General features: G+C 40.3%; 1 protein-coding gene across 1 annotated transcript in view; it reads right to left on the bottom strand.

Moving 5' to 3' along the window:
* LOC308531970 (myosin-1) overlaps window positions 1-22,018 on the bottom strand; it is a gene marked incomplete at its 5' end in the record, with an annotated part of 51,139 nt that extends 29,121 nt beyond the window's left edge. The window contains one exon of the mRNA XM_081109110.1: window positions 21,833-22,018. Within this exon, the coding sequence (XP_080965236.1) occupies window positions 21,833-22,018 (186 nt within the window). The remainder of the gene's footprint in view (window positions 1-21,832) is intronic.
* Window positions 22,019-23,107: the final 1,089 nt, after the last annotated feature.

Below are 23,107 nucleotides of genomic sequence, written 5' to 3'. Positions count from 1 at the left end.
CCCATGCTCTGCAATGGCTAACATAGCTGGGGGATTATCTGTTACTTGAAGTTTTGAAAGACTATCTGGAGTTGAGCTCATCTTCAGAAGTAATTCTGAAATAAATTACTTAGCCAACTTACTAATTTATGTTCTTCTATAAAAATCACCAATTTCTTCTAGATTTCAACTTTGTTGACAGATTTATATTTTACATTTTAAAAATGTAAACCTACTTATATGGTTTGTCTATCTCATTTCTATGTTGAGAGTTTGTATTTTTTTCTCTTTTTCCTCAATTAAGCTAGATATAAGTGTATTTATTTTATTACTATTATTTTATTAACTCCCTAGAGACTATCAGATAGTACTGAAATTATCAAATTAGAATATAACACACTCTTGTTCATCAATTTCTACCTTTATTTTTATTAGTACTTCTTACTTTTATTATTATTTATAATTTTTTTATTGGACTGCCAGTTATTTTATTTTTATTCATAACAAAAGCATATGAAGCAATGACTTGTCCTCCAAGGACAGCTTTGACTATATTCTATAAGTTTGTGAAAATAGTATCTACCTTGAAATATTATTTATAATGGACAACTATTAAGTAATTATGTTTTTGATTTCTGTTTTAGCCCAAAATATTTAGGAAAGGTAGCTTCTTAATGTTTAAGCATTTGGGAATTTTTGTTTATATCTCTCATCACTTTACAATTTTACATGCTGTCGTGAGAAAATGTGGCCTGTATTATTTCTGTTTTGAAATTTTTTGAGATTTCTTTGTGGATTGAAAATTGACTTTTTAAATCAAGCTATTAATGTTATCAATAATGAGCAATAAGTATAAAAGGGCACAAAAGTTTTTAAGAAGTACATAGTCTCTATAAAGCAAATAGCTTATTTACTACAAGGAGTAGTAAATCTAATTATTTATTAACTTTTCTTAACCAGGGGACTTGTCTCCTCCCTTCTAGCTTAAGGATACTTACAGCTTCCTCAGCTTGTCTCTTGTAAGATTTCACCTTTGCCTGAAGTTTATCTACCAAATCCTGAAGCCTGAGAATATTTTTCCTATCTTCTTCCGTCTGAAAGAATAAAAAGCATAGAGTTTTACTTCTAAATAATATGGTTGTTATATCATTGCATATGAGAATTTCACATATCATTGCATATGAGAATTTCACATATATATGGAGTACAGCTTAGCTGATAAAAATTATTGCTGTACCTGGTAAGTGAGTTCCTTCACTCTCCTCTCATGTTTACGCAGACCTTTGACAGCTTCAACATTACGCTTTTGCTCACTCTCAACCTCGCCTTCCAGCTCACGCACCTGTGAATAAATAGGCTCGTAAGAACTGTGATCCAGTGAGGCATTGGGAGCAAATGGAAATAGATGTTGAGATACCCACTCTGGCCTCCAGTTTCTGGATCTGCTTCTTCCCGCCCTTCAGGGCCATCTGCTCAGCCTCATCCAGACGGTGCTGCAGGTCCTTCACCGTCTGCTCCAGGTTCTTCTTCATCCGCTCCAGGTGGGCGCTGGTGTCCTGCTCCTTCTTCAGCTCCTCGGCCATCATGGCCGCCTAATTAGCAATAAAACATAATCAGCTGAGGGAGCTGAGATAGCACATCAGTCTGACCACTACTGCGTTGCCCTCTGCTCACATCAGTGATGGCCTTCTTGGCCTTATCTTCTGCGTTGCGAGCTTCCTGGACAATGTCCTCCATCTCTGCTTGTATTTGGGTAATGTCTGTCTCAAGCTTCTTCTTGGTGTTGATCAGGCTGGTGTTCTGTTTAAAAATAAGTTATAAATTTTTTATCATGTTACCTAAGAACTTAGTGGTAGCTATTTTTTTTAATTCAGATAAAAATATGTAAGTCAAATGACCTTCAATATGATTTTGTTATGTGGTACAATTATATAAAATAGAAATGTTATAGAATATTCAGCATCTTCAAGTACATAGTTCATAATTAGGGCAAATATCTCTATAATTTTATAACTGCTATTTACCAATGAGACCATTCACAGGCATAAAATGATAACAGATATTCAGACATTCCATTTCTCCACAATAAAACCCTCAATACTGATAACTAGGGCCAATAAAGATGTTAACACAAAATAATATGAGTAGCCTTAGAATATTATAGGAAGAAAAAATAACTTACGCAAAATAAAAGAGCAAAAGATTTCTCAATAATACAGTGAAAATTTGGTAGAAACATAAAACCTGGCTGTCAGATATAAATTTAAGCTTATATTTTCTGGGATATATACACATTTATTAAAGGCGAGTTCTTTGTGCTGAATCTCACCTGGGTGTGCAGGAGCTGGACACGCTCACTGGCATCCAGCAGCTCCTGTTCTGCGACTTTCCTGCTCCTCTCCGTCTGCTCCAGAGTGGCCCTCAGCTCCTCAATCTCAGCCTGCAGCAGGTTGGCTCTACGCTCAACCATGGCCAGCTGCTCCTTCAGGTCCTCCTGGCCCCGGAGAGCATCATCCAGGTGTAGCTGGGTGTCCTGTGGGATGAAGAATCATTGAGACATCTTGTTCTCAGGGCTTCAACTTCACCTGCTATGGGGCCGTCTCTTGACCCCTTTTACCTTGAGAATGCCTTGTGTGTTCCTGTAGTTCTTCAGGGCCTCAGCAGACATGCGGTTGGCGTGGTTCAGCTGGATTTCCATTTCATTAAGGTCTCCCTCCATCTTCTTCTTGATCCTGATGGCATCATTCCTGCTCCTGATCTCAGCATCCAGCGAGCTCTGCATGGACTCCACCACTCTAATGTGGTTTCTCTTCATCTGGTCAATCTCCTCATCCTTTTCAGCAATTTTCCTGTCAATTTCAGACTTGACTTGGTTCAACTCCAGCTGGATGCGCAGGATCTTTCCCTCTTCGTGTTCAAGAGATGCCTGAATGACAGCAAGAGTGACATTAGCGGGGAATGGAAACATTTGGAAGTTTTTTGCACACCTTTTCTTTCACAAATTTTGTGCCTTTTATCTTTCTATTCAATCTGTAGTGGATGGGCCTAATTCTTTTCTGAATTTATTTGTAATGCACACTTTGACCTGTACCTCTGCTTCCTCTAAAGCAGCCTGTAGTTCAGACTTTTCTTGTTCAATTTGCTTCTTTATTTTCTCCAGTTCATGGATACGTTTCCCTCCTTCTGCAATCTGCTCCGTGAGGTCAGAAATCTCCTCTGTTGTTCCGGTAAAAGACAGGTAGAGATTTGGTCAGACAAAGGACATAAGAGAAAGCTTCCTTCAAGGCATGACTATCGCTGAGAGTGAAAGGAACTCACGCTGCAAGTTTTTGTTCTCCCGTTTGAGCGTTTCTAGCTGGTCCAGGGATTCCTCGTAGGCGTTCTTCATCTTGAACAGCTCAGTGCCAAGAGAGCGGGCCTCCTTCTGGGAGGCCTCGAGTTCGGCATGGGTTTCCTCATACTTCTGTTTCCATTCTGCCAGGATCTGAAAAACCGAGAGTGGTTACGTGCTGTCAAGGATGGAGGAAAATAGTGGAGAGCAAAGGCGGCTGCAGAAATTACCTTGTCAAAGTTCCTCTGCTTCTTGTCCAGGGCTGCGCAGGCGGCGTTAGTTCTCTCCACATCAAGCATGAGGTCCTCCACCTCATTCTGTAATCGCTGCTTGGTCTTCTCAAGAGAGGCACACTTGGCGTTCACAGCTTCTACGTGTTCCTCGGCGTCCTGCAGACGCTGGGCCAGCTTCTTCCTTGAGGATTACACACATTTGTAGAGAGAAGTGAACCAAAACAAGAATTGTGAACTATTACCACACTGAAAGGAATTGGGAACTTTATATTAAAAATCTTCGTATTAAAAATATCCACTCATTCATTGGACAGATATTGATGAGCTCCCTTTATGAGCCAGACACTGGGTACACAGCAGTGAACAGGATAGAAAAAGGTCCTTGTCTCATGAAGCTTCCAAACAAGTGAGAGAGAAGCAATAAACAAGTGAGAAAATGCAGAGTAGCATATGCTGATATAAGTGCAATGAAGGGGGAAAAAAGAGGAAGTGGTGAGCAACTATTCTAGGTAATCAGGGAAGGCTCATTAGAGGAGGTGACATTTGAATCAAAATCTAAAAGAAGTCAGAGCATGAGCTGGAGGGAGGTTGGGGTAGAGTTTTCCAGACAGGGACCAGCAAGTGCAATGCCCTGAAGCAGCAATGAGCTTGCGTGCTTGACCAACAGCAATAAGTTCTAATTATCTGTCCTCCTTTATTTCCTTAACCAGATTTTAGATGAAGAGGGCAGAGATCATGTTTGTTTTATTCATTCTTCACAGAATACCTGGCAAATAGCAGCTAATTAACGACCATTTGTGGGCTAATTCATGGATTCTTCAAAGATTGTAGCTTTCTGATTTAATATGCAAAGTATTTTGTACATTTTCTCATATCAGTGCACATACTTGGCCTCCTCCAGCTCCTCTGTGCGCTGGATGGCGTCCGTCTCGTATTTGGTCCTCCACTGGGCAACCTCAGTGTTGGCCTTGGACAGCGCCCTCTGTAGTTCAGCCTTGGATTCCTGCTCCTCCTCATACTGTTCCCGTAGAAGGTCACAGTCGTGGCGGGCTGACTGCAGGGCATGGGCCAGGGCGTTCTTGGCCTGTGGAAATAGTTACATCTTCATTTTACTGGATATTTAAATGTTTATTAAGTTTCAAAATCTTTTAAAAGTTGATGTAATGGACTCCAATTAGAGTCAGATCATGGAGGGAAAAAATGAGTCTTATAATAATAGTTACCTTTATCTCCTCTTCAAGTTGCCTCTTTAATTCCTCAATTTGTTGAGTATATGCTTGTTTGCCCCTTGATAACTGAGACACCATCGCTTCTTTTTCATCTAGCTGACGTGAAAATTCACCTGAGAGGCAAAAGAAATAACACCATTTTTTTAAGTGAAGAGACATTTTGCAAGTATATATTAGAAATAAATTTTAACTCCCCCCAATTGAGTGCTCAAATGATTGAGATCTTTATTGACATCTTCATGTGTAATGTTAATTTTCTGATGTTTATGGTGAAACACATTAATCTGAATGAATATATACACCTTAAATATTTTTGTTTTCTCCATAATTTAGTCTTTCAGGGTTATATGCTCCTGTGTAAAACCTGGTGATAATTTTCAGAGAAGGGCGCTAACGGACCAAATTGTACCTGGTCCCATTTTATAAGACTTGTTAGAGACTGGGTTATCCATTGCCCTAGTCGATATAGATAAAAAGAAGCTTGGTCTAAAATAGAAGCTCTGGAACCACATTGGAGTGTTTCCTAACCCCACACCCTCTCAATGTGGCCAAATACTCAAGGCCTCTCTGGAGCAGCACTTAATGCAGTCCTTTGAAGCCTCTATCTCCAACGTCGTCCCCAAGCGACCTTGCAAGTTTGAGAGTCTGAGCTGTTCGGTGAATCACCCGCTCTCAGTTGCTTTTATTAGGTTTTCACATCACCAAATCAGCTGTCTTTAACCACATCACCTCCACTGTTAGGCGGCATAGAAGAGGAGGGAGTTACCAGATTCAGTCTGCAAGCGGCCCCTCTGGGCGGTCAGGTCATTGATCAGCCGCTGATGCTCTTCCTCCTTTGATTTCAGTTCACTCACTTGGTCCTCTAGCGTGCGGCACATTTTCTCTAGGTTTCCCTGTGTGAGAAAAGCACAAAGGAAGAAATGAAGGCATCTTAACATAATTTAGCTGCAGCTACAATTTTTTCTGAAAAATATTTAATTTTACATATGAAATAAGTCAAACTCTCTTATATGTAACATGATATAGACAGTATATTTTATGCTGTCCTAAGTTGAAAATATACATTGGGATTTTTAAAAAGCTAATTGTGAAGCTCTGTTCAATATTATAAAAAAATTCATGATTATGGTCTAAATTTAAGATTTTGTAAGAATTTTTGGTATATTTTCTAAAAGCATGTTCAATATTTCACTGCCTTTATGTTGCTTATTGGATAATTGAGAGTATTGGAGACCCGTATTCTTCAATTGGCGACCTAGAGAACACAGATGGTCTATGTTCAAAGTTGATGCTTTTATTCATTATTGGTGTGATGGGGCCAATGTACTTAACTTCTTTGATTTCAGTTTCTTCAGATGTTCAGTAGAAATGATACAAACACTAATGTCTCCCTTACAAAACTCCTAGATTACTGCATAGAACAACTGTCATAATGTGTGTAAAGTACCCTGTGCCTTTATGGCAGTGGTTCTCAACCTTCCTAATGCTGCGACCCTTTAATACAGTTCCTCATGTTGTGGTGACCCCCAACCATAAAATTATTTTCGTTGCTACTTCATAACTGTAATTTTGCTACTGTTATGAATCGTAATGTAAATATCTGATAGGCAGGATGTATTTAGGCGACCCCTGTGAAAGGGTCGTTCGATACCCAAAGGGGTCACGACTCACAGGTTGAGAACCGCTGCTTTATGATGTGTACATAGAGGATTATTGTTGTTAACAACCAATTTTTCAGACTCTGTAGTACCTTGGCTTTAGAGACTATTTCTACGTTACTAGCGAGGTCATCGATCTCCATCTTCATCTCACTCTTCTCCTTCTCCAGCTTCTGCTTGACCCTCTGCAGGTTGTCTATCTGCTCCCCAAGTTCAGCCACACTGTCTGCGTGCTTCTTCCTCAGAGCAGCCGCCGTGGCTTCGTGCTGCAGGGTGGCCTCCTCCAGGTCCCTGCGCATTTTCTGGAACTCAGCCTCCCGCTTCTTGTTCATCTCAATCTGGGCTGAAGTTGCCCCACCAGCTTCCTCCAGCCGCTCGCTGATCTCCTCCAGTTCCCGGGAGAGGTCAGAGCGCTGCTTCTCTGCTTTGGCCCGAGAGGCCCGCTCTGCCTCAATTTCCTCCTCCAGCTCCTCAATACGGGCCTGGGAGTGATGAAAAACACAAACTTAGCTTGTGTTAGTAATTTTATCATGTTGATTTCACTGGTGGAAAGCAGGTATTTACCTGTAACTCCTTGATCTTCTTCTGCAGCTGCATCCCAAGGGCCTGTTCATCTTCAATCTTGCTTTGCAGATTGCTCATTTCAAACTCTTTCCTTTTTGAAAAGTAGCAAAAGATAACAATTGAGTCCATATCCACTATTGGAAGCAAGTTCATAAGTAATTCTTTTATACTTACTTTTTTAACTTTTCATCAAGTTGTTGTTTTTCATTTTCAATGTCCATTATGGACTCTTGGGCCAACTTGAGGTCACCTTCAAGTTTCCTCTTAGCCCTTTCTAGGTCCATGCGAAGTTTCTTTTCTTGCTCTAAGGACCCTTCAAGCTAAAAATAAATAATGTTGAGCCAAAGGTTTTCTTAGTCTTTCTTTAAAAAAATAAATTATTTTCTTGGTAATCCTAGACTTACATCATCCACTTGCTGCTCTAGCTTGATTTTAGATTTGGTCAGGGTGTTGACTTTGTCCTCTTCTGCCTGCAGGTCATCCAGGGTCTGCTGGTGGGCCTCTTGGAGGGCCTTCTTCTCCTTGGTCAGCTTAGCTATTGTTTCGTCCAGGCCTGCCATCTCTTCTGTGAGGTTTTTCACCTTAGGAAGTAAAAATACTTTGCATTACATGCTATATTTTGGTGAATTCAGTTTTGTGCTTGTATTCCATAATAATAACAAGCTTTTCTTGTATATATTTCATACCTTGTTCTCTGTGGCATGCTTCTCCTTTTCAACCTTGGCCAGTGTCAGCTCAAGGTCATCAATGTCTTTCTTCAGTTCAGAACATTCGTCCTCCAGTTTCCTCTTCTTGGCCGTCAGCTCAGCATTGATCTCTTCCTCATCCTCGGCTCTCTCAGTCACCTCTTTGATTTTGGCTTCAAGCTGGATTTTGGTTTTGATCAGTTGGTCACATCTTTCCTCTGCATCAGCCAAGCTTTCAGCTTCCTTGATTTGGGAACAAAACAAAATTGGAAAGAATAAATGAAATATTTCCAATGATAACAGTGTAAATTCCTGCTATTCTTTGAATTTAAACTTTTGTGAACCATCTGCGTGCAATGCAGGATATTCTACATTGTGGAAAAAGCAAAACGTATCAGTTATTGTCTTGTGCATTTAGTAGAGGATACACTTGTTCCTTGGTATCCGTGAGGAATTGGTTACAGGACCCCCTCATGGGTACCAAAATCCACGGTTGCTCAAGTCATTTATATAAAATGGCATAGTATTTGCATATAACCTACAAATATCCTCCCATAGACTTCAGATCATCTCCAGATTACTTATAAAACAAATATAAGGTAAATGCTATATAAGTAGTTGATATACTATATTATTTAGGCAATAATGACAAAAATAAAAACGTCTCTACATGTCAGTAGAAACACAATTATCACAGGCCTGTCTATATAGTACATGTCAGCAATAATATAACATTTTTCCTAATATTTTCAACTTACAGTTGGTTAAATTTGTAGATGAGGAACCCATGAATATGAAGGACCAACTGTATTCTACAATAGGTTAGAAAGCCTATCCCCTAAAAGCTACCATTAATTCAGAAAGCGATTAGTGACATAAGAGTTCAGAGAAGTTATATCAGAGATGGTTCTGTAAATGAAATGGAATTTAAGTTGGGCCTTGACAGATGAGTAGGATTTGGTTTTTAGAAATCAATTTATTAAGGGAAGGAGCAGGAAGAGAGAAGGCATTCCATCAGGAGACATTCGGGATGCAGCTGCTACTAGACTATTTCTCTTTGTGATACTGTAGGATGATCCTGATCCTGCTCTAAATTCAAGTTGAGGCATAAAGTAATCAAGAAATTTCTGGCAATCTGCTATGTTAAGAAGGTTGGGGGTATACAGGAAACGCGAGAGGAATTGATATGCATATTTATCAGTGAGCCTCCATATCAGCCTTTGAGTACATAAAAGAATAAAATGTGCTCCTTAGAGCCAGGTGGTGGATATAGTGGTGTAGGACAGATTCTAACAATTCTTAAAGGACGAGAGAAAAATTCAGGAAAGATTTGAAGAGTGTGGGGGAAGAAAAACACCTCTTTTTCCTTCTGTAATCTAGAAGAAGGATTTGTTACACCCCAAAACTTGACTAAAGAGAACAACCTTAACAGGAAAAATATATGATTTTGTGATGAGTAAATTATGCCAGACCGATTCAATTCAAACCAAGTGAAAGGCAGTCTTAAAAATCACGCATTAGGGTTGATGGAAGCATTTCTAAAAGGATTGGTTCAGGAGTGAGCAGTGAGCAGGTTGGATGGAGGAAAAGTGAGTTGGCGGCAGGCAGAGCAACTCGGTGCTGCTGCAGAAATCTGGGTATGACATGGTGGGCACTGACTGTGGAGGTGGACTGGAGAGAGAAAGTCTGAGTTTTGGAAATCAATAACAAGCAATAATTTAATAAAATTCGATGTAAAATATTGCAGTTGTCAGCTGTATGTATTGTGATTCATGATCTATAGACATCTAGAAGTTGAAGAAACTTTCAGAGAAAAAATCACTCTCTTCATGCTATCCTGCCCTTAATATTCTATTTGGGATAGTTTTTTTTGTTTGTTTGTTTGTTTGTTTTAATTAAATCTTTATTGTTCAGATTATTACATTTGTTCCTCTTTTTTTCTATTTGGGATAGTTTTATATGAAAATCACTTTTAAGAACTGTCTTCAAAGGAAAATAAGTCATAAATTCTATAGTTTGATGAAACTGCAAAATGGAAGACAACATTCTACCTCTGTTCTACCTCATTGCCCGGTGATGGTGTGGGGGTGTTTATTGGGCAATAAAGGAATATTTGGACTTTAGTAGTACAATCAGAATGCTTTCAGTTTTTCCCTACAGTGTGTCTCTCATGCTGACTACCCAACTTAATGTTGCTCGTGAGCATATTTGTAGCATTTGTATCCTGATTAGCAGTACCCAGGATAACACCACTACTTACAGACTGAACTTGGAGCTGCAAGTCATTTTTTTCTTGCAGGAGTGACACCATCTTTTCTTCAAGTTCCTTCCTTTTTGCCTCTGACTTGGAAAGTTCTTCTTTGGTCTTCTCGAACTCTTCCTTCATGTTGGCCATCTCCTTCTCGGTCTCCGCACTCTTGAGGAGGGGCTTGATCTTGAAGAAGAGCTTCATCCAGGGCCAGTGCTTGACGTTCATGAAGGAGCGGACGTTGTACTGGATGCAGAAAAGGGCTTCTCTGAAATGACACGGAAATATCAGTGCAGACTGATGCAAATTGGATATTGTGCGGATGATAAAATTAGATGAAACCTTGGCAGTGAGAGTTCAGAGTGCTGCCCCACTGTTTTCTCAACTATTTTCAAAAGCACAAATGAAAAACATTGATTTTGTGGTGTTGGTCCAGGACTTGCTAATCACTTATTCTCTAATTCAGTGCTTCTCGAACTTGGCTGTACACAAAAATCACCTAAAGGGCTTGTTAAAACATTGGTTCCTAGACTCTATCCCCAGAAATTCAGATTCAGAAGATCTGAGGTGAAACCTAAACATTTGCATTTTTATCAAGTTTGCAAGAGACACTGATGATGCCAGTCCAAGCACCACCCTTTGAGGAGTATGGCTCTGCCTCAGCGCTCTCAGAGTTTTCGATGAGAATACCAGTAGGAGTAGGGAAGGGCAACTAGCCTCTCAGGGATATGAGACATGGGATAAACAGACTCATTAAAAACAGAATTTCTTTGAAATTCTCTGGTTTTATTTTGTAATATTGTGTGAATTTTGCGTTCTATTCTATAATATCACATTAGTTTTCATCTAAATTATTTTTAAAAATTAATTATCCTCATATTTAGGCAATTAACTGCCCAAATATATATCTAGAGGGTCATGATACTTATTATTTTTAATTAAATAGAATACAATAAACATATTAGCATAACTAGAGGTGATAGAAATAAAATTTGTTTTATGTAAATTCTTTATATATTTACACATACATATATGTATGGGTGTATAGATGACAAATAGAAAATGCACTTCTCACTGTGGGTCCTATTCATATGCATCCTGCAGTTTGAGATATCTGGCTCTTTAGTCTTGAAACTGTCCCTGCATCATATTAGATCCCTAGAAAACTATGTACCTGGTGACATTGCCTTAGCTTACTGAAGGGAAAATTTTCACAGATAAATGCCCTTAATATTTTAAATCATGATAGTTTGATAATAGAAATAATCAGATGGTATATCCATATCCATATCCATATCCATATCCAAATCTATGTATCTATATCTATATCTATATCTATATCTATATCTATATCTGATCTATCCCCAAAACATTCAGCATGTATTTCATGTGATGAGCTCTATCTAAGTCTTCTGGTACATGTATCTCTTCACTTCAGTGCAGGACTCAGATTCATTCCTTATTACTTTGGTCGCCTTATCATATCTGAGTCTTAACTGTAAGGCTCCTCAAATGTGTTTCTGAAGAAGGAAGACATGAATAAACACTATGTTTACATACCTTCTCTCCACCATCTTCTGGTACTCCACTCTTGCCAAGAACCCTCTGCACCTGGCCTGGGTTCGGGTAATCAGCTGGGCCAGCTTGTCATCTCGCATCTCCTCTAGGAGCCCCAGAAGACCAGCTTTGAAAAAGACCTGTGCATGAGCAGAGTTGTAGATCAGAAACTACATCAACTTCAAAGCGACAGGAATAACGTCAGGTAGACTTCAGAGACGATTACCTTGGTGTGACCAAATCTATACTGAGTGTGGTCAATGTCGATGGATGCAAGGAGCTTCTCAGAAGCCTTCTTGCTGTCAATGAATTGTCCTTCAGGGATAGCACTTGCATTTAATACCTTGTATCTGTTAAAGTACATACAGCTTTTTAAAAAACTTGGTTTATTGATAACAATAGTAGTAACTAAGCATTAAATGATCCATTAAACAATCAAAGTTTCTGTTTTAAAATTTATTATGCTATTTCGTTCACAGGAAGGACATTGAATATATGGATAGTCAATCTAGCATTGACTATGCTTATTCCGTTTTACCTTCCTGCATAGTTGCAACTTTCTGCCTCATCAGACCTTGTTCTCATGTGAAAGGGTTCTATAATCTTATTCCCATTAAGGCATAGATGTCTAATAAAATATAGCATGTTATCCTTGCTAGATGCATTTGCTTTTTAAGATCCTGAGTCTAAAAAAGCAAGGTTTAATGAGGAATCTGGTAGAAAGCTCTAGGTAAAGGGAACTGTTCTAATCACCTAAAATCCAACATAGGAGTGCTTTAGGTCTTGGACACTGGAGTTCTCTGTCAGTTCCCCCAGACCCAGACTTAGGAGAGACCAACACCCTATAACTGTTACTCAGCCTCTTGTCCACTTTGCCCTTTATTTGATTCTCAAGATGGACTTATCTAGGGAGGAGAAAAGGGAGCTGAGGAGCTGTTAGTGTGACATGATTCTGCAAAACTAGGAAATTAGTGTATGAGAGAAAAAGATGAAGATACAAAAGAAGTGACAGAAAATGACTTACTGATAGCTATATATGCGTGAGCAAGTTCCTAACTCAACCACTTAATAGCTATGTGACTTTGGGTAAGTAACTTAATGTCTTTTAGCCTTAGTTTATTCGTCTATAAAATGAGTCCCTGGCAGTACTTCCTCTGCTGAGTTTTTATAAGCACTAAATGAGATAATCCAAAAATATTAAGCACTCAAAATTATAGTATTCATAATTATCAAAGTTAATGTATACATCTATGAGCTAACCCAGAAGCGTGGTAAATTCTACGAAAAGTTTGCAGAGTACTTAAATATGTAGTCTGTTTATTTTAAAGGTGTTTTGAGGCATATGTTTTTTTACTTTTTGTGGAAAATTAATATAACAAAGGCATATTTTCACTAAACTGTTTTGCCTGCATTAAATATATTTATGCTAAACTTTGAGATGCATCATTTAGGAGAGTCTGACCTCTGTTTGAAGTCTGCGTAAATGATTCTGCTTGGGAATCCCTTCCTGCAGATGCGGATGCCTTCCAGCACACCATTACACCTCAGCTGGTGCAGGACAAGTTCATGCTCCATGGCCCCTGAAAATAGATATTTATTCATTGAAGAGTTTGCTTAAAAGGAGGTATGGCAATCATGCCTTGTGCCTTCATTCTAGAACTTCTTACCAGGAGTTTTTGTCTCATTAGGGATGATACACCGCACAAAATGGGGGTGGGTACTCCTGAGGTTGGTCATCAGCTTGTTCAAATTCTCCTGTAAAGTCAGGAAAAATCCTGTTATCTCAGACTTTAGACTAAGCATTTTGATGATGTCTATAAAATCAGTGTCTATGGTGGAGTTGAATGACCTACATGGAGCATTTTCACTTAAGGTAACACCTTGATAGGCTTCTCCTGAGATGCAGTTTCTGCCTCAGTACTTCCTTCTCCACTTGAGTGGCCAAGAGTTACACACATAAAGAATCTGACACATGATGCTTTTTATTGTGGACAAGTACTGTCTGTCTTTCTACCCCCTGGTCACCCACATACATTCACAAGGCCATTGCCTTCCCATACTAGATGGTCACACTTTCTTCTCCTATACCCCATGGTTTTCCAAATAAGAAAATACAAGCCTGCACCACATTTGGACTTTTTTCTTATAAAAATGGTTCCCCATTTCCAATTATATCAATGTTTAGGGCATAAATTTTTTTTATAAAGGGAACAGTTCTACCAGTTATATTTGAGAATTGACCAGATTAAGAACAAGGATACCGTATTACATTGCTTATAGGCTAGCTGTTAGATTTTCATTAGTCTTACTGATTATTTTGTCTCTCTAAGTACATGCCATTGCTTATTTTTGTGACTCAACTAAATTATGAATTAAAGAGTATTAAGTTTTATAAAATTTCCTATAAAATATTGTTTATTATTTGACTTAACATGAAAGATGAGCTAAAAATTTCTGAGTAATTTAAAGCTCTTCTCTCCAAAGCTAGATTAACACATGTCACTAGTTAATATCAGCCCTTTTCTAAACACTTGTGAAAAGAAGACCCTTTGATTTGAACAGATTCCTAAAGTGGCTGGGGAATGTCAAGAACAGTTTCTCCCTTACTCTGAAAAGGGCAGACACCGTCTGGAAAGAAGAGCCCTTCTTCTTACCACCTTTCTTGCCACCACCAGCTGCCTCTGGAGAAAGAAAAGAAAAGATGTCATTCAAATACAGTTTTGAATCAACAGGGTTATTTCTTGCCTATTTGCTGATTTTTGTGCTGAAGTGAACATTTCTTGACACCACTAGGCTCTCTGTTGGACTTGAATGAATTGTTATGCCAACCATGTTTGCATCCACTTTTCTGTAATTTTATTTCATCACTAGGAAATGAAGGGAAGGGCATTGGTCTCACTGGATAGAGGACTCCTCAATATTAGGACACTTAGGGACACTATAACTTTAAAAATCATCAATAGAAGCTAGAATTGAGAGGCAGAAGTTTGCCATTATATTGCCTTAAATATCCCCAGATACTCAATATCCAGCAGATGTGGAGGGAGAAGCAGGAGAGAATCATGGAAGCCAACGTTTTGCTATGGTTGAGATCCTGGCAGTTCCTCTCTGGCCCTTCACGATAGGCCTCTGTCAGTGCTGGAGGGAGCCACAGGCTGTATTACAATACAGCCTCCTTACTCAAAACTTGGAGACACAATGGGTTTGGCCAGCAATTCTGTGAGGGCTCTGAGATCACCAGCCTCAATCTAGCACCGCATTTGGTAACACCCAGAGAACGTGTTAGATTTTTTTGAGCAGTACCTGCTTCAGCAGTTTGAGCCCCAGAGAAGAGGAAAGCTAAAGTTTTCAGTGAAGACTTCTGGTACAGCCCGACCACGGTCTCATTCAGGGGGTCCTTGTTCTTGTCAAGCCAGCCAGTAATGTTGTAGTCCACGGTGCCCGCGTAGTGCACCAGCGAGAAGTGGGCCTCAACCTTGCCTTTGACAACCTTGGGCTTCTGGAAGTTGTTGGACTTTCCAAGATGCTGCTCATACAGCTTGTTCTTGAAGGAGGTGTCTGTGGCCTTGGGGAACATGCACTCCTCTTCCAGGATGGAGAAGATACCCATAGGCTAGAAGCAGACCACACACAGTTATAATTCTATTTAAACAATTTTCTCTGTGCATAGAATTCAAATAAGATGCAATGAATAATTTAATTGCCAGAAAATATGGTTTCTGAAATGTAAAAAAGACCTTCTCAATGAGCTCAATGCAAGCAGCCAGGTCCATCCCGAAGTCAATGAACTCCCACTCGATGCCTTCCTTCTTGTACTCCTCCTGCTCCAGCACGAACATGTGGTGGTTGAAAAACTGTTGCAGTTTCTCGTTGGTGAAGTTGATGCACAGCTGCTCCAGGCTGTTGAACTAAATAAATAGATGTGTTTACTCTCCCTCTTTCGACATATAAGGCTTTTTAATTTAAAAATACGTGTCAAATAGCCTTTAAAAATCATTGGGGGCCTGAGCAGTCGAATGTCTTCTACCATTTATGCACAATCCTAAATCATTGTTCATACACTTTCCTGCACTGGCATAAGTCTACTCAGGTATTTTTCTGACTTCCTACTTCATCATTCATGTGTGTTCCCATTTACTTTTACATTTTCTGTTGACTCATTTAAAAGATAATGTGTGAGCCATTGGCAGCTGGCAGAGAGGATTTCTGCTGTCTGCACATCCTGGTCAGCATTACACTGAGGAGTGATTGCCACCCACACGCTTCTTTAATCTGAAGTGAAATAAAAATCAAGATACCAAATATTATGGACAATATGTTACCTCACACTTGTATTTTATTAAATGCCAAAACATTAATATTAGCTAGATATAAATAGTGGAATGAATGTGGAAACCTTTTCCTAGATCTTCCATATTATCTGCAATGCCCAAGTTTTACTTTAAGAATTTGAAAGAAAAATATGAACTTCTTCAAAACTATAAACCGAAAAGATTTATTTCATATTCACATATGAATCTTTATCCCATGATAGTACATTCATGAGAATTAAAAGTTAATTGCAAAGAGTTTGGGTTTTTTAAAATATATATTTTTATTGATTTCAGGGAGGAAAGGAGAGGGACAGAAAGATAGAAACATCAATGATGAGAGAGAATCATTGATTGGCTGCCTCCTGCCTGTGCCCTTGACCGGAATCAAACCCTGGACCCTTCAGTCCACAGGCCTATGCTCAATCCACTGAGCCAGACTGGCAAGGGCTGCATTGAATTTATTGATGCTTACTCTAAATTTCTAACCTTTTCTCAGCCCTCATCATCTGCCTAAGTTTTTCTGAATTATTTTTCCACCATATATTCAGGGCATATTAGGTGATGCATAGGTTAAGCTCATTTTGCCTTGTCAGATTTTTAGAGTGCCCCCTGATACTATACCATGCTGGTGTCTGACTCCCTTTGGGCCATGGAGCAAGTTAAAGAGCTGTCATAAGGGCATTATTTCTCATAAAGTAAAATCGCCACTACAGTAAATGATGAAGAGCTGCCCAATCACACTCTTTTGAGTCTTGGCATAATTTTTTGACAACTTAAGAAAAGGTTATTATATTCACAGATTTCTTCCTGTTGATATTTCTATTGCCTTAAGATAAAATACCAATAACCAACCAGCTCTCAACTCACATCAAAGATCTCAAAGCCAGCGATGTCCAAGACCCCGATGAAGTACTGCCTGGGCTGCTTGGTGTCCAGCTGCTGGTTGATGCGGGTGACCATCCACAGGAACATCTTCTCGTAGACGGCTTTGGCCAGAGCACCCACTGCATTGGTCACCTTGAAAGACACAGATATATTGAGTTTATTAGAGGACTATAAAATTCTTGCATCCCTGACAGTGCATTTGAATTGTGCACCTACCTGCTCTACAGTCTGGCCTTTGGTGACGTACTCGTTGCCGACTTTGACCCTAGGGTAGCAAAGGGCTTTGAGCAGGTCAGCAGAGTTCAGACCCTGGAGATAGGCTGCCTTGTCAGCAACTGTAGAGACACAATTCAGGTACCCAACATGATCTACTGTGCACCGTACTGTTCACAGAGTGTGACTCACTATAGAAAGTCTGTGCAGGAGTACATTTCTGTATGTCCACCAGAAGCTCAGTTGTAAAGGAGACATGAGTTTGGAATTGGCTTTTTTGCCTAAATTCTCCTGTTAAACCCAGATGGAACTACATTTTGTACCTTCAGTGCCATCTGGCTCAGCTTGCTCCTCACGCTGCTTTTGCTTGAATTTCATGTTCCCATAATGCATTACTCCCCCAGTGAGCTTATAGATGGAAACTCTTTCATCAGCAGAGAAGCCCAGGATGTCAATAGCACTCTACCGGGAGAAATGAGAGGATAAAGATTAGGGCAGAAGAGACTAACTTATTTAGGAGAATTTATACTATATTCTTTCCACACACCTACAGTAGGTTGCTATTGTCATTCCCATGCATAATGTATTTTTATAAAACTGCATATGTAACTTACATCCGTGGCCATCAACTCTTCTTGGTCATCAATGCTGGGGACTGTGATCTCCCCTTGACTGACAAAGGCATAGTCATATGGGTTCGTGGTGATCAGGAGCATTTCTGGGTACATAGAATTCAGGAGATACATTGTACATTACAAGTTGTTAATAAAAAAGATTAACTTTCATTTGTGAATTTAAGATCTTTCTTACCAATCAGTTCTGGCTTCTTGTTAGACATGATCTGATAAAAAATATGATAACTTCTTTCCGCCTTTAGCTGGAAAGTAACTCTGGACTTCTCCAGAAGATCTGCAGTGGAAAGTAGATATTAGATTGGAGGGAAATTGTCAAGTTCCTGGGGTGACTTGGCATTGTGGTCATCAGTTCTATTTTATTGGCCCCTTGCGATTTCAGCTGAATGTTCCCATGAGGTACCACATAGTACATCTCTACAATGGCAGTTGCTCTTAAATCTCTAGAAAGAAACTAAAGCTTGCTGGCCCAAGGCATATTCATTTCTCCTACAGAAGATGCCTGATGCATGAAATATAATAGATTCTTTAACTCCTCCTCCCCAGAATCTCTTCTCACTTCATAATAGAGGGAATACTAAAAAGTGAAATTTATCAAGGCTCAGACTTGGAAGTAGTTGCACACACTCAACCCATAGTGTTAATTTCTTTTTCTTAGAAAATTTTGAGGTCAATTCTGAGGCTGGAATAATTCAGACAAGCCTAACAGCTCCTGGCAGTTCCTAAAGAATCAGTAGCTCACGACTGACGTGGATACAGCACACTGTGGACTTTGGGTAAGGATGGCATTAACTGTGGGCCTTTTTGGCAGAAGAAATGGTGTTAAACAGGCTCCAGGCTCGTCAGAAGCTGCATGATATTACCCCCAAGCCATCATTCTTGGATTCTATTTAGGAGGTCCTGTTACTCACATGTTTCAATATCAGCAGAAGCCAGTTTCCCTGTGGTACTAAAGTGGATCCTGATGAATTTACCCTTGAAAGTAAAAAAGATGTTTATGTGAAAAGCTTGGAGCACACAAGAAAGATGAGATTGTAATGAAAATTCAGACATGCTTTCCCTGGCATTTAAAGGCTGAGAAGACCCCTCTGTGACCAAGACACTTACAAAGCGAGAGGAGTTGTCATTCCTCACGGTCTTGGCATTGCCAAAGGCCTCCAGCAGGGGGTTGGCACTGATGATTTGATCTTCCAGTGTCCCCTGCAAAGGCAAGCGCAGTGCTCACATCTGAGGCTCCCCACTTCCTGAGCGCCCCGACAGTCTTGATTCTGACTGTGGTATTGGACTCACCTGCATTTTGCCGGAAGTAGTTTCCTCCTTCTTCTTCTCCCCAGTAACTGCAATTGTTGCGAAGTACTGGATGACACGCTTGGTGTTCACAGTCTTCCCTGCACCAGATTCTCCGCTGTCAAATAGTAACTAAGTCAAAAGAAGTCCCAAAGCTGGCAGCTATTGCAGCCAAGAAAAGAAAGCATAAAGCTACTTACGTGATCAGGATTGACTGATTCTCTCGGTCTACAAAAGAGAAATTATAGTCATTTAATACGCTTCTCTCACATATTTGTAACTGGCAAGTAAAGTAAAATGGAATGACCTTGGTGTTATTTTCAGCTATCCCTAGGGCTTGATGGGCTTGAGGTCTGTTCCCTTTTTCAGTCTCTTCTCTTCTGCTCTGTAGGGCGCCCCTCACTTCCCACCCAATTTGACGTTCATGTAACCCTTTAAACAGAGCACTGCTCGGAAGCACCAAGCTTTTTAAATACTCTACCACTAAATAAACATCAAAAGTGGCTTGGGTCTTCAGTTGGATTTAGATGACAAGTTATTGACTTATTTACTGTAGGTAGAAGAAGTAATGAAAAATAGGTGTTAAAGATATTTTAGCTTGTGAAAAGGAATAACTATAGTAAACACGGTAACTTTGGAAGTAATCATGGCTTTGGCCATTTTTTTAGGGAAAGGTAAAAGTTAGTTTTCATGTTTTACCCTACCTAAGGAGGAATTCTCTAAGCCCTTTCCCCAAGGTGTATAGTACTAAGGAGTGGTCTAGCTGAGACAATATTCTGGGAAGAAGATTCATGGTATAACTGTTTTTATACCAGAAACACCTTAAAATCTGGAATGTGTTTGCGTTGATTCTAGGAGAAGGGCATTAGCATTTATGCCATCCTTAATGTAAAGAGTCTGTTCATTAGTCCTAATTGTAGGTATGAGGATAAGACCAGAGAGGCAAATTTTACTCTTCTGTTTTTTAACTCTTGGTAATAGAAACACAGTGTGTTTGTGTGTGTGTGTGTGTGTGTGTGTGTGTGATTACATATATGTAGATATGTTCATATTTTTGCTCAAGCTCATTTAGTGTCTGAGTCATTCAAAAGTTAATTATCTAACTATGGCCAACATCTTTTGATTTGCAAAAGTTTAACAGATCATTAGCAATTATGGAATAGTAGGGATTGCAAGTCATCTTTTATGCTCTCTCCTTCCTGGACCGTCTCTCCCATAAACACATCAACCTCAACTGAAGGGGACCATCTCAAAGAGTGTTGAGATGTTAGAGCTTCTTCCTCCTATGGTTCTGCTCTAAAAAGATGCACATGTATAGCATTCAGCTCACCAGTCAGCATGAACTGATAGGCGTTGTCAGAGATGGAGAAGATGTGGGGCGGGGCCTCCTGGCGCTTTTTGCCTCGGTAGGCAGCCACCACCTCGGGGTTATACACCGGCAGCCACTTGTAGGGGTTGACGGTGACACAGAAGAGGCCCGAGTAGGTCTGTGCAAGGGAATAAGAAAGAATAACTACTCAAAGGCTTTTTCCACTATTTGTACAATTCACTTATTAAATGAATTTTAACTAAAAGGAGCACTTCAGTAAAATGCTGATGCCGTTCTTCTTCAAGACGTCAGCACGAAAACTAGTTAGAAGGTTCAACAATAGGATAGCAGACTTTTTGAGGGAAGGGACCACAATTTAAATTTATTCCCGTTGGAATTTATCAGTGATTTTCACATAGCAGAAGCTCCAAAAAGATTTTTTATGTGTAATATGAGACATTTTTACTGTACTTTAGGAAAGAAGGATATATCTCTTTTATAACGTTAAGATAGTTCAAATTCATAAAAACATAAATTTGGACACAACCTAAGTACCTAACAGTACAGGAATGATTAGGTGAAATAGGCTAAATCTTCTTAAGACAATATATTACAGGCATTTAAAAAGGTAATTAATTAAACCAAACACAAAATGATGTAAATGCATCATGATTACAATAGGATGATTTTCAAATCTTTGACAACTGATCAGGACAGGCAGCGCCCCCCCCCCCGCCCCCCGTAAGAAAGGATGCTGACTGACCACCAGGTTTGTTTGCATAGTGCATCCAGCTGAACATCAGCACTGACTAACCTATACCGAATACAGTGTAGCATAACTTCAGCTGAAAATCTGTACTGAGTGTGTATTATATGTCAGGTGTCTGTGAGGCACCAGGAATGGAGCCTAAATAAGATGATGTTCCTTGAGGAACTCTCAGATGGTCAAAAAACATGGTCAGTGTTATTGCAGGGACAGAAACAATAGGACAGAAAATGCAGCTCTGCCTGGGAAGTTGGAAAGTTTTCATTAAGACATCCCACATAGAAGGATTGAAAAGGCATAGACACATCGCTGTTATTTAGGAGGAGTGAAAATGAGTGAAATTTGGTCTTTAAAGGCATTATGTTTAAGTGCTACGACGTAAGTTGATCTTTTCTCTCTGGATGATTTTGCTGCTGGAGTAAAGGAGGCTTGAAATGGAGGCATGTGGTTGAGATATGAGCAGATGCTCCAAGATTTGTTTAAAGGATCTGCTGCAAACTCAGTGTGTGAACAGTGGCCATGCCCAGCTTGGGCTGAGAAGATAGGATAAAGTGCCAGCTGTTGGCTTGTGCCTCCCAATAGCAATAGCGAACCTTTTAACTAGTTCCACTACTAGTGAAAGCACAATGTGTCACTCTCTGTGACCCATTCATACTACAGTGAGAGCAATGGCCTGGGGTCCAGGGGATGACCACTCGGGAGGGGCACTCACGTAGATCATCCAAGCTGCGTAGCGCTCTTTGAGGTTGTACAGCACAGCGGGCTCATGCAAGTGGGTCATCATGGCCATGTCCTCGATCTTGTCGTATTTGGGAGGGTTCATGGGGTACACTTGGTCATCTTTCACTGTCAGAGTCTGGTGAACAGAAAAGATAACTTTATGTCAACTGAGTGACCAAACAAAAAAATCAATTAAATGTCAGCTCCTGAGACTCAACTCACCGCTCCCGCTTCAGTCTTCACGGTCACTTTCCCGCTCTCTCTGCTCTGGATAGTCCCTTTGACAAAGGACTCCTTGGGCTCCACCACAAAGACAGATGTCTTGGCATCAAAGGGCCTATTCTGGGCCTCAATGCGCTCCTTTTCAGACTTTCGGAGGTAAGGAGCAGCCTCCCCAAAAGCAGCCATCTCCTGGTCGGCGGAACTCATGGCTGCGGGACTCTGGGGCCCTAAAGGAGGAGAGGAAACCTCACCCTAGAGGTAGATGCTGGCCTGTCAGGCAGATCAATAAATCTCTACATTGATGATATCTCAAGGGCCCCATGAGAAACCCCACCAAGCGCGTCCACCGGACACTGTGCTCTAGTTACTGAAACAAACATAATCACAAAGACTCAAGTGCTTCTGGGGTCCCTGTGCACCCAACGCCGAACATGGGGCTTTACATCCATTATCTCCTTTTATTCTTCGAGACTGGCACTCTAATCAGGGAGCTGGTGGTAGGCTCAGCAGCTGCCGAGGAGCTCGTGGCCTTGGCTAAGGCACTTGACCTTTCTGAGCCTCGGTGTCTCCATCTGTAGAATAGGGACTATGATATCTTGCCTTTTAAAAACATACATATATTTCGCCCTGACCAGTTTGGCTCAGTGGATAGAGCATAGGCCTACGGACTCAAGGGTCCCAGGTTCGATTCCGGTCAGTGGCATGTACCTTGGTTGCGGGCACATCCCCAGTGGCGGGAGTGCCCACAACCAAAGTACATGCCCGTGACCGGAATCGAACCTGGACCCTTCAGTGCACAGGCCAGTGCTCTATCCACAGAGCCAAACTGGTTATTAGGGCATATCTTGCCTTTCTTAATTCACAGGCCTGAGATGTAGTGAAGACAGTTTTTAAAAAGTTAGAATGCTGACTGAGGAAGCAGTTTGAAACAGTTCAGGCTACCGTATAGATATAAAGTGGCATCTTGCCAGGTGATGGAGAACTTGATTTCCTCCTTTGAGCACTTCCATCCAGAAGTGCTCACCTTCAGTGGATTTGGGGGGCTGTAATCTTGTTTACCTTTTTCTTTTGTTTTAATTGGGTGCTCAGAATTTTTCTAGCATAATTCTGTGTATATAATATCCACTTGCTCATTTAACCGAGGTAAACTAATTGAGGCTAAAAGCCATAGCAAACATTATCCTCATTCTTCTCCCTTGAAGGGCTCCCTTTGCTTTCTCAAATTCCCTCCTGAAAAGTGCAGGCTCGGCTGCCCCATTCTGTGTTATCGGCAGG

Source organism: Myotis nattereri (genome assembly GCF_964212035.1).
Source record: "Myotis nattereri genome assembly, chromosome: 16".
Lineage (NCBI taxonomy): Eukaryota > Metazoa > Chordata > Mammalia > Chiroptera > Vespertilionidae > Myotis > Myotis nattereri.
The sequence above is the reverse complement of the archived record's forward strand: the minus strand, read 5'-3'. Positions and strand labels throughout refer to the sequence as shown.